General features: G+C 40.6%; 1 protein-coding gene across 2 annotated transcripts in view; it reads left to right on the forward strand.

The window, feature by feature from the left end:
- malrd1 (MAM and LDL receptor class A domain containing 1) overlaps positions 1-11,717 on the forward strand; it is a 46,498-nt gene extending 34,781 nt beyond the window's left edge. Inside the window, exons 22-33 of one of the 2 annotated variants that reach the window (XM_034862003.1) lie at positions 511-639; positions 754-915; positions 2,720-2,877; positions 3,655-3,856; positions 4,633-4,911; positions 5,413-5,538; positions 6,483-6,549; positions 10,231-10,322; positions 10,463-10,559; positions 10,647-10,707; positions 11,308-11,415; positions 11,505-11,717. In XM_034862003.1, coding sequence (XP_034717894.1) covers positions 511-639; positions 754-915; positions 2,720-2,877; positions 3,655-3,856; positions 4,633-4,911; positions 5,413-5,538; positions 6,483-6,549; positions 10,231-10,322; positions 10,463-10,559; positions 10,647-10,707; positions 11,308-11,415; positions 11,505-11,606 — 1,583 coding nt within the window. In that variant the 3' untranslated portion in view covers positions 11,607-11,717. The remainder of the gene's footprint in view (positions 1-510; positions 640-753; positions 916-2,719; positions 2,878-3,654; positions 3,857-4,632; positions 4,912-5,412; positions 5,539-6,482; positions 6,550-10,230; positions 10,323-10,462; positions 10,560-10,646; positions 10,708-11,307; positions 11,416-11,504) is intronic. The other variant, XM_034862004.1, reaches the window with a different exon arrangement.
- Positions 11,718-12,355: the final 638 nt, after the last annotated feature.

The raw sequence follows: 12,355 nt of genomic DNA on the forward strand, positions 1-12,355 counted from the left end.
CGTGGTATCAGGACGGTGCATAAACTCCAGTACTTACTGATCCCAGCATTTTAGGCGGTATCTGGGGCTTTTCTGACTAGTATCGGAACATCTCTAGTATTAACCGTGCCGACCAGTCATCATATAATGTCACATCCCTTTAAAGTTTAACATCCACATACTGTAATGTTGTTATATGTGTGCCGTCTCTGCTCTGATCTCTTTCCCTTCCTCCGTGTTCTGTCTAAAACAAGGCTGAGCTGGAGGCGGGGCACTTTGATTTGTTTGCCTGCTTTTGTTTACTGTCGCCTCTGCCACTTGTGTCCTTTAGTGCACAGAACAGGAAGTTTTTAATGGAACACTGTTGTTCATCCAAACATTTTACCTGATACTAGATTTAATTCCTCTGTGGAAAAGGGAAGATAGGCTTCCTGTCTAGTGGGTCAGTCCTAAAAAAGATTTAAAAAGATGAACTGATGTTGAATATAAATATGAATGTTAATTTGTCTGTGTGTCTCTGTGTGTTTTTAGATGTTGTGGAGCCGCACAGTTGCCCTGCAGTAACAGACTTTGTGTGCCACAGTGGCCACTGCATTGAGTCCCACCTGGTGTGCGACAACAAGGCCGACTGTGCTGATGAATCAGATGAGATGGACTGCGGTGAGTGGAAATAGGTTTCTTTAAAATTGAGAGTGAATCCATCTTACTGTAGAGCAGAAAAACAACTTCCAACCCAGACTTCTCACTCATTCCTTCCATCTTTCTCTCTCGTAGCACACGTAGTCGGCTTGCCGGGTGCTTGTAATTTCAACATGGATGAGACCCAGTGGGAAGACACCTGCCAGTTTTCTCAGGACGCTGATGATGACTTTGATTGGAGGATTGGTCATAGTAGTGAAACACTAGGAACTGGACCGTACGCTGACCACAGTCCTGGTCAGTACCTATTCAGATAAACATCAAAACATTAACCATGAAAATAGTCCCTTTGTCCTGGTCCTCCAGGGAGACAGGATTAGTATTTTCATATTGATGGTCCTATCAACAGGATGGGTTATCTTGACTATTTTGTTAAGGTTACGGGACATTTGTATTTATGGTTACAGTAACCACGTGGTTAAGGTTTTGAAATGACTACAGTCATGGTTAAAAGAAACCAATATTGACTGTAGTAGATATAAGAGTTTTTGAGTTTTTCATGACCGAGTGAGCACTTGCCATCACACAACTTTAGGGTCCTGCTAATCTTGCTTTCCTTCTTGTTTTTTTTATTAAAAGATTATTAATGCTGTCAAAAATAAATTAGGAACAAACAACCTCTGCGTCCTCCTCACATCCTCCTTGTTTTCAGCTCGTAGGCTGCTCGGTGCAGCGCCTTTTATAATTACAACCTGACAGCTAGGAAATAGGAGCTTCTGACAGGCATGCGAAGGCAGGGTTAATAACGCATCCTTATCAACGTCAGCCTGAGTCAAACTGAGCTTAACAGCATTGGACTTGTTCTTTATCTTGTGTACAGTGATGCTGTTGAATCAAAATATGATTTTGGCATTGTTTTTGCTAAGATTACACTTACACTCATCTACACATGGCCATATTTACCTTTATTTCCATGTGACTTAATTGGCATTATTATTGTTTTGTGTCTTGGCTGGCAGTATTTGTTCTTTTTGTTAATGCGGCTTGTTTATACAGTAGGGGTCCTAAAAATGACAGTTGGTGTTGAGAGGCGTCCTTGATAAGCAAAAGATAACAGCATGAAAATAATGAAAAATCTTATTAGAGTTTTGTATAGAATGAGTTTGTTTGAGGGAAAACTATGTGGCAGTGTATATCTCTGTGAAGTGTTTTACTTCAGAGAGAAAAGGAAACAAAAGACAAAGTTAAGCAGAAGTCACCTGAATCCATCAACAATTTAAAGTGTAGTAAAATGTATACGGCCATTAACTCAATTTTCCCAACTGTTTATTTGTACTGGGAGATGTATCATGTATCTAAGTTATCATATCCTCCGATGTATTTGTAACTGGCAAGGTTTTTTCATTGTTAACCCCTTTAATGCCTCCTTGTATTGGTTGTGGGTGAGTAGCTGAGTCCATGCCCACTGCTGATTGGCCAGAGTTTATTGATCTTAGAGATGAATCTCAACACTGGGTGCTGTGTCACAGGGTGAACTTATGATCTCACTACAGAGTGGATCAATAAACTGGCCATCTGTAACACACACATGCTCATGAGAGAGCTGAAGGACAAGAGGTGCACATTACATCATCAGATGATGTTAACATCTGAGTGCACACAGAAGTTCTTTTATCTGTATGCATGCACACACTCTGTTTTTAATTTTTTTTGTCAGAGAAAGAGAATCCCATGTTATGGGTGGGAGCAGAGTTTGCTGTGCGCTGTGGATTGCGATGGGATTAAATCCCTTTTAACTCATGTGGAAAACTCCCACTTTGTTCTGGCCTCAAACAGACGCTGTCTCCTCTCCGAGCCTACCCGAGCTGAAGAAGCTCTCTGCAGCTTTTGGCTGTAGGCTACAACATTTCACGACCCCACAAATGCTTTCTTCTGTCCAAATAATATGTATATTGGAACCAACAGAAGAACATTATTGGATTTCTTGCCTGCAGTAAAGCTTGAATTAAATGGTTGCAGCTTCAACGCACTGAAATATTACTTACATTTTACATAAATGTACTGTAAATGTGAGTGCTCTGCAATGTTTTTATTTCCAAAGGTGGTGGGGGGAACTTCCTTTACATACACTCAGCCGTTCAGAGGGAGGGTGATGTTGCCAAGGTGACAACCAAGAATCCATTTCCGACCAGTATTGGCCTGTGTCACCTGCGCTTCTGGTTCTTCATGCATGGCTCTGACAGGATGGGAACGCTGAAGGTGATTTAGTCTGAGCCACATTTCCATAAATAATTCAAAGCCTGTTTGTGTTTGTTTGTGTCAGTTATCCAGCTTTCAAATACGTTTTTTTTTAATTGTCATTTGATGTAATGATCTGTCACAGTGAACCTGAAGGCCTAATTTGGTTCTGACAGAAATGTCTTTTCTATTTTACTGCGCCTCTCACTGCATGACACTCTGCTTACTGTCAATCACCCGATGCCCACAGGAAGAAGAAATGAAAGCCTTCATGCAAGAAAATAATCCATCAAAGCATGTCACCTCACAAACTTGATTATCATACCCATCTTTTAATGTAATTTTTCGGTGTCTTTGTTTGGGTTAAATTAATGAGAACAAACAATAAGCAAATGTTAAAAATATTAATTAAGTTTGATGTGCACTTGGAAAACGCCAAAACCTACATAGCTGCCTAGCTGCACACTGATATTCACTAAAGTGCTATAACTTAAAATAGCACCAATATTCTCCTTTTAGGTGCAGTGTTTGAGATGAATTAGTTTAACAAAAAATGTCCAACTTTAAAACTTCTAAAAGAAGCAACGTAATATAAATTATGAAATTAAAAACTTTAAAATTCACTTGAAGTATAAATAGATTTTAATGTATCAAATCAAAAGTCAATCTTTACCTGAAAGTAGATATTAATTAAGACCCAAATGTATTTTAATTAGTTTTTTATTGATAAAACATGTCAATCTTCAATGTCAATCCATGTTGCCTATAATGTCCATCTTCCTTTATTCACCTCAACAGGTCTACACTGTTGGACCCAGTGGCACCAGTCTGCTAATGTGGGCGGCCACTGGAGACCATGGTAACCAATGGAAATACGCTAATGTCATCCTTTCCAACCCAGCACCTTTCAGAGTGACCTTCCAGGCAGAGGTGGGTGGAGACATGTGGACAGACATTGCCTTGGATGACATCTCCTACACCGCAGAGTGTATGGTACAAGGTAAAGTTCCGTTACTTCCATTAGTTTTTTATTTTTTCCTCATTTGCTGTCCTTTCAGCACAAATGTTTCACGCAAAATATTTTTTTGCAGAAAAAGAATAAGACTGTTAGCTAGCCGCGGTTGTTCACTCACACGCGAATTAGGTAATGGGCAGATATTTGGCACAAAATTGGCCCCTTTCTATGCAAATGAGACTTGTTTCAAAAGCATTCCAATTGACAAAGATCAGCACAAATAACACACACAGTTATTGAAATAAGCATCTTCACGGAGTTGGTGGTAACTGAAGCACATTTACAAGGGGTATTCTCCACTTCAAATCATGCCATCTTCTTTAACAGTCTGAAGGTGGACGTTTGAAAAATACAACAGCACTGACATCACACATACAGTCTCTCTCTGTTACGTTAACCTTGATTGTAGCTCGTCGTCGGAAAAGGCAAGATTTAAACTTGGATAATTGCAATCAGATGCAAAAAAGGGGCAAATTGCTCTCAGCTGCAAAACGTTATGGTTGTGTTTAAGCTGTAGTATAATTATTGCAATATCTTTTGTAAAGCGGACCTTGACACTGGGGAGATACAATTGCGCAATTCATGGTGCTATTAGCAGCTGCAAGACATTCTTTGTGAATTTGCCCTTCTGTGTCTTTCTCTGAGGTTTCTCACTTCTGTGTGTGAACTAAAAATGATCAAAGGGGATTTAGAGTGTGTTAAGCTCTCTGTATGTATGGGTAATTATGTGCATGTATTCTCCCTGTGATATGTCACCTCAGGACCAGTTACTCCCCAGCCTCTGACCTGTGGTGTGGACCAGTATCGGTGTACGTACTCCTATCAGTGTATCCCGGAGAGTTGGAGGTGTGACAGAGAGATGGACTGTGCTGACCAGTCCGATGAAGAGTTTTGTCCTACTGTGGAACCTGGTACTCTTCCGCCTCAGGGTCGCTGTCCCATTGGACATTACCAGTGTTTGAATGATGTATGCATCCCCTCCATACTGCGGTGTGACGGCGTCCCAGACTGCCCTAATGGAGAGGATGAGTACAGCTGCCGTATGTACAGTATATCTGTGTGTCTTTGTCAAGTTTTTGGCTGGTGCCAAACCCATGTAGTGCTGAGTAAGCGTGCCGCAGCAATTTTCCACATGATTGCACGATTGCTTTAATATTGTGTGTTGAATACATTTATTTTCATTTACATTCATTTCAAGCACTTTTGTTTTGCTTTTTTTTTTTTTTTAATGTGCTCTGTAAATGAATCCACTTCGTGTTATTGCCTCATGGGTAAAGAGCAGCGGGTTTATGTCTGGCATGAGGACAATTTTTCTAGCTAGGAAGTAAAAGTACTCAAAACTTTTTGTGAGATGAGTCATTTTCAGTACATGGGAACCCAGGAAATGTAAAAAAGTGCATTCTTTGTTTGGAAACGATCAAAGGGTCAGGTTTAAGTACCATTCGCGGTATGCTTATAGTGATCAGTGAATACATCTCCCAAACACCCCTCTACATATTTGATCAATTTTCCTGTTTCTGCCTCTCATTTCTTTCCACCAGGTCTGCTACAGTGTGAGCTGGGAGAACTGGTGTGTGAAACTTCGCCGGTTTGTATCCCAGTTCAGAAGCGTTGTGATCACTCTGCGGACTGTCTTCCTTTTCACTCTGATGAGTCCAGCTGCCATGGTAACACGTTTCTATACACCTTCTCCTTTCAAGTTTTTTTCTATTAACCATGGTCCATTTTATCATTCCCGGACCTTGACTCTCAGACATGTAACTAGAGGCACTTTAGAGATTTAGCTTAATATCCATCTGTGAGTTTTACAATTGATTATATAGTTCATGTATTTTCCACTTTTATTATTGACTGTATGTTTGAATTATATTCTTTTAATACATTTAAAAACCCCTTCAAGCTATGTAACTCACTGTCTTTCCTCCCATTTTTTTTGCAAAAAAACAGATTCGAAATGCATAGATTTTGCTATTTCATTTATATCTTTCTTATTTTATCTATATCATACTCTCATGACTCCCTAGTCACTTTTGACAAGCCTTTGCAGTGACTCCCAGAACATTTTCAAGTCTGGCTGTTTAGTCTTTAATGGTTACTGTGAGCTGCCAAAATCCATTAAAACCTCTGCCTTCCTGTGTTTTTTTTAGGAAAAGAACCAAACCTCATATTATGCCAACATTCACTGCCAAGCCAAACCTACTTCATCAAGGCTGAACAGGACTTAACATTTTTTTTTTACAGGCCTGATAGTTGCTAAACTGTGTTTAATTGTTAAAAACAATGACAATAAAGATATTTTCTATTCTATTGTATGATAATGCTCACAGAACCTGTGCAGAGAGGGGTATTCATCATGAGATGCACAGGAGGGAAGAAAAGACCTCCATTAAAGTGGTTTAATGTACATGCTGAAGCTCTCTGCAGAGGTTAATAGATGATGCTCAAAAGTGCACTATTTCCGCCCTGCAACATTATTCACTGATTTCATGTTCTGTTGCCAGAGCAGCATCATGCTTGAGAAATGGGTCACGGCTGGTGACAGAGTATTTTTGATGTTATTTATTATTTGATATTCAGCAGTGGTGGTCAGATTCTTTTGTGTCATTTTCAGATTGCCCTCCGCTGTATTGCCTGGATCATGGCTCATGCGTTGTGGAGAAATACGGGCCTGTTTGCATGTAAGTTGAACTTCACCTTCATACATTTATAAGCACACAGCACGCTCTGTCACACTGATAAACATGCACAAAGACAAGTGTCATGTCTGTTCTTCCTACTCCTCCCATCCTATATCTCTCTAAGTGAAACTTAAAAGATGGAAATCCCACTAGTCTTGTTTCTTTCCTTGGAAAAGACACGCTTCACAAAGCATCCCCTACAGCTTAACCTGGGTGGTTCTGCCTTCATTTATCTACTAGCACAGTGTATCCTGGGAATCTCTGATGGATTTTCCTGGTCAATATTTAAACATGGCCCTTGCTACCAATGGTCTTAGTGAGTAGACCACATAAAACTCCAGACAGACACTGTGATCGTGCCGTTGAAGGGTTCTTTTCTTGTAAGCTCTCGTTGTCTGCATCAGCGGCTTGGAATGCCTGCAATGAGATATTTCATTATAAAAGTTAAAATGCAGTTGTGAGTCTTGCTGCTGGATCTGCTAACATCATTATGCGCCACTGAATTGTCCCTGAGATATTCCCATTACTCTATCTTTATGTCAGAAGGATGCTTTTGCCAGAGACCGGATGTGTCCGCAATGAAATCAGTGTGTCATACTATTAAAAATGCAAAATGCTGGAACAAGAGAACACTGTTAGGACTACCTCAAATTTAAAATGCATGCAGTTTTTGTTTTCTACGGCATCTGTTGTTCTACTGTATGTATGTCATCATAGATCTGTGAATATCTGTAGATTAAGGACTAGGCTCATCTGAAAAAATTACCCAAAAGGGAGAAATACACATTTCCTTTATCTGGTTCTTCTTCTATCTTTGCATTAATTTAGAAAATAATGTTAATGTTCTGTCTATGTAGAGAACTTGTTTCATCTTTTAGATTTCCTCCACTTTGCTTCAACAAGTTAAGATGTGAGGAAACGTGCACTGCCAACGTTACTTAGCTGCTCATAATAGCCAGTTAGCTGCTCAACTGCAGCACACAGCTTGTAAATGTGCCTGCAAAAAAAACTTTGGTCCATATAGATGGTGTTGTAGTCCTTATTCTTCAATATTACTGCTTACAATATTGTAGCTAACAAGCCAATGGCTTGTAGGCTACAGGTTTGTTTACCCTGCCGCCGGTACCTGAATGCAGCCTGTCATCTGCTGTTAATCAAACACAGACATTCCCCTCCAGACACTGACATTGTTTTTGACAGCAAATGCGATTTCAGTTCGACTTTAAAAAGTTGTTTCTGTAGCACGGGAATACTTCACTGCCGTTTGTGAGAGAGATGCTGCCTCCTCTCATTATGTAACAGGACTTTACCGCCGTCATTCACTGCACATACAATGCAATGTGTGGTATAGAGTGTCTGTAGCTGTTCCAGCATTGATAACAAGCCCTGCTGCTGTAGCAGAACCCGAGGCCTACATTGGAGGGCACCTTCGGCTCAGTATTTGCATCCCGTTCCCCCACTCTGAGGAGCAGGATCCACCTGGGAACCAGGCCAGGGACGTCCCACTGCCATGGGCAGACCGTCACACAATATATACTCTGAACCTCTCTGAATGATAATGACACAGTCTGGCTTCGCTGAAAGCTGTGTGTTTCACATTAGAAGTTCAATGTTGCGCAGGAATCAAGCTGATGCTGAACAGATGTTGACTTGGAGTAAAGTCTTCATTTGGGAGAAGAGGAACTTGCTTTCTTTCTCAGAGATGCAGCTCACCAGACCAGGGCCAAACTATTAGCAATTAGTTTGTTTTTCCATGCTGGATATCCTGCAGTTACATCTTGCATCATTTGTCAATATTTTGATGATGGTTTTGTTTTTTCAATTGGTGTGAGATGATAAGTCTGTATGTGTAGAGGGGTAATAGAGGTTGTGATTTATGTTCTTTATCTTTTTTCTGGAATTCTTTTTTTATTTTTTTACTTTTATCTTTTTATGCACATTTAAAAAGATAAGGCTATCTATTTTTTCCTTTTTGCAAACAAATCACCTATCAAAACACCGAAACCAACAATGCATTATCCGACGCACCTTGGGGATACTTCAGGGTGTACGTGGAGAGATTGGGATTGTGTGTTGAACTTGTGATTTGGACGAATTAAAACCCTTTTTACATGTATTAACAGGGTTTTATTTAAAAAAAAAAAAAAAAAAAACATTGGCGGGGAGATGTTTCGTGATAATGCACAACCCAAAAAAACCTGCTAGAATTAAATTCCCCTTTCAATACCATGGATAGTGGCACTCAGCCAGGCATGCCGCAACACTTTTAGGAACTTCAATATTCAATGAAAAATAATCTCAAAATGAAATAGCACAATGTGGTGTCAATATAAAGCAGCACTTTCAAGCCAGGGAGCGGAGTTCACGTCCTGGCAAAAACTAAATACTTTCACTCGGGAAACACATTCCTCGGTAGTGTTTTAATTAAAACCTAACCTTTTCCTTAAACTTGACTCGTTGTTTTGGTGACTAAACTTAACTGTCATTACTGCACGTCATCACACATTTTTTTCCCGGCTAAACTCAACAACCATGGCCCCCGAAAGGACCGTCATCTGGCGGTGCCTGTAGCCAGCTCACAGTAAACTTTTGACGGCTAAATACATCTCCCAACTGCAGCTGAAACAAAAGAGTTCTGTAGCCGCTGTCAAGGAGCTCTGTAATGGCTGTCGCACAATAGACTACGCTTTACAGCGCTTTACTCAGTTTTAATTTCTACTTTATATACTACATGATATATGGTCTCTTTGGGATGCAGCATTGATCAGTTTAAGGGGGGTGGTTCTTTTTGTAACCACAGGGGATACAAAATAATTCAGCAGGGATATATAGACCAGAAAAGGGGAAATCCTATGCATCTCCCCTGGAAAATCGCACCGCGTGTGTGTGTGCTATGTTGGGAGGAAAATCCATTCACAAATAGGATTACAAATTGGTATGAGGCTGATCTTTAGTCCAACCAGCTAATAAACTACCAGTTACCACCAGTGTGTGAGTTAGAGGATGGATACCCGACCCGAGCCCGACGGTACCCGAAGGGCCGGACCGGGTTCGAACTGATTTTTAGAAAGGATGCTCGGGTTCGGGTCGGGCTCGGTCACATCAGCGCGATAAGGCATTGAACTTTTTGAATTTAAAACAGCTTATTATGTAGGTAATGGCGCTTGTTGCCCCGTGTGCATTGATGCGCTCATCTGTTGACATTTCCGAATGCCTTCCTACACTTGCTTAATAAAAGCGGGCTTTCCACACAAACAAACGTACATGTGTCATTAGTATGAGAAACAAATGCGATTTTAACTGTGTCGGGCTCGGGTCGGGCTCGGACATAAGTATCTTAATGCCTGTCGGCCTCGGGTCGGGTTCGGTTACTGCTCTGTCCGACGCGGGCCGGGCTCGGACAGAAAAATCCGGCCCGATCCGCACTCTAGTGTGAGTGTGTAAAAGGGACTGAGCAGAGAGTCCAAATAGTTAGCTAAAAATGATAGATAACTGTCCAACCTCTGCAACTCAAATTGGTGGTATGCAAACGTGACCAAACCTACTTTAAAAAAAGACTTCTATAAAAACTACGTGGTTAAATTGATTCCTTATTAAATATTTTTCTCCATGGAACAATGCAGCATGTGGCCCCAGCATCAACATAATAACTTTGTACTATTTTTTGGAACCTGATCACAGGTGTTATCCAGGATGGACAGGCAACCGTTGCAATGTAAGGGAGAAACCATCTCTCTCTACCTCGACACCCAAACCAGAGGACACACAGCTGGGTAGTAAAGAAACGCATTTCCCTGCTCTATTAAACTGTCTAAACTGTCATGAATTTATGTACTGAATCCTTGCATCACCTATTAATATCTATTCATTAAACGTTCGCTATGCAGTGATTAAATGTAACTCCCTCTTGTAGACGCTGTGTATGTTGGCATCGCCATTGGACTGCTGCTGCTTGTAGCCGGAGTTGCTGTCTGCACTCTGGCTGTACACAAGAAAAAACACTGCATAATGTGAGTTCTGGATACAATGACTCCTTTTGGCTGGTGATAATGATGATGATGATGATGATGTGTGCATTTCTTTTGCTGGCTCTACAGAAAGCCCAACCCGATGGACTATGGAGTGATGGATAACCCAGCCTTTGACTGGAGAGCAGAGGTTAGCGCAGAGAAATGTCCAATCAATCATCAGCAAATTCTGTTCGGGCAACATTAGGTTTCTCAGCTATACAAATCTCATTTTTCCACCCTCTGCCTTACATTAATTCAATAAGTGGAACTAATCTTTGAGGAGGTCAAAAGGTGGTCGCTGAGCCTTTCTGTTAGATCATATTTTTGATTCAGGATTATTGATTTTGTGGTTTATGTAGACGTTTGTGCTTCTGTGTGTATTTAAATACACACTGTAGTGCATATACAGCAGGTAGACACAATAAATGAACCATATAATGTGAGTAAATGCAGAACAACAAGTATTACACCAAAAATAACCAGTTTAATTAACAGCTTTCTGAATCAGTCTAAAAATGTGTGAAAAAGGTGGTATCTCTAAAACATAGACAAATCCTGTTCAACAATCTGAGCAGTAGAAACACTGTGTGATTATTCCACCTCTGGAAAATGTGTTATGTCAGTTAGAGGTGTAATTATGGATCCATAGCAGGTCAATTTGATTTTAATTGTGCCTGCATTTCATGCGCTCTCACACATTAAGGCTGATCTAATTTTAAGCCAGTGTACATCATTGTCTTTCAATCAGCCTCCTTGCCTGCATGAAAGACCAGGCTGTTGTCCCAGACTTAACCCCAGCAGGATTGATGGTAGGGGCCTTACCATCAGTGTCTACCCCTGGAGGAGGGAGGTGGAGGTAAGGTGCCTCTGCTCAGCCTATGGGGCTTTACCCTAGTTATCTGTGCAGAAGTCAGTGACGTGATGCATGTCTCTTTGTGTCCACAGCAGCGTTTAACCCTCAAAGATGCCAAGCTGTCCTTCGCCAACCCATTGTACAATCACCCCCCTCATGCTAATAGCGCTGACAACAAAAGCTCTGAAGCATAAAAACAATGGACTTTACATTTTGACACAGCAGTAGATCTGGGTCCATCAGTGTGTGCACATACTTGTTGAGTTTGTCTTGACCTGCTGAGGTACCAAGTGGCGGGGAAACAATTCAAATGATGAAAGAAAGTTCGGATATTTTCCAGGAAAGTATTTGAATGTCAATTTTTATACACGGCTGTTGCTGTTGTGATTGTCAGCTATATTATATATAATCATTGTCTTTTATAAACACTGCCTTTAAACCAATCACTATCGTCTTGGACAGCACTATGTTTTTGACATGGCAACGGTGGCCCTGCAAAACAGTCTTGAGAAGGATTTTGAACCAGCGAATAAGAAACGTAAAATATTAAATTAGTAACATGAGCTAATTAAACTAGCTGGATACATGGTTAAATATAATTTTCTGTTACCAGTGTATTGCCCTGTGTATTTTCTCCATAGCAACCCCCACTAATCCCAAAACGTCTTGTTGTTGTAGAGAGCGGAAGGCAATGGACATCCTGCAAACAGTTATCTTGGAAATTTACTTTACGAGTCAAAATGGGCATTAGATCAAATCCCCAAAAATAGATGTTGACCATTTTGTAAACTAAATACAACCAGTTTTGCAGTTTAGCGGGAGTGCTTTAGTACTCCTGCAGTAACAGTAGTGAGTGCCTTTTGATTAAAGGTTTTCTTTAGTGCTGGCAAAAGCAGAACACATCCAGGTCATTGAACTGGAAGACTCCACTGAACACACAGAA

Source organism: Etheostoma cragini, chromosome 22, assembly GCF_013103735.1.
Source record: "Etheostoma cragini isolate CJK2018 chromosome 22, CSU_Ecrag_1.0, whole genome shotgun sequence".
Taxonomy (NCBI): domain Eukaryota; kingdom Metazoa; phylum Chordata; class Actinopteri; order Perciformes; family Percidae; genus Etheostoma; species Etheostoma cragini.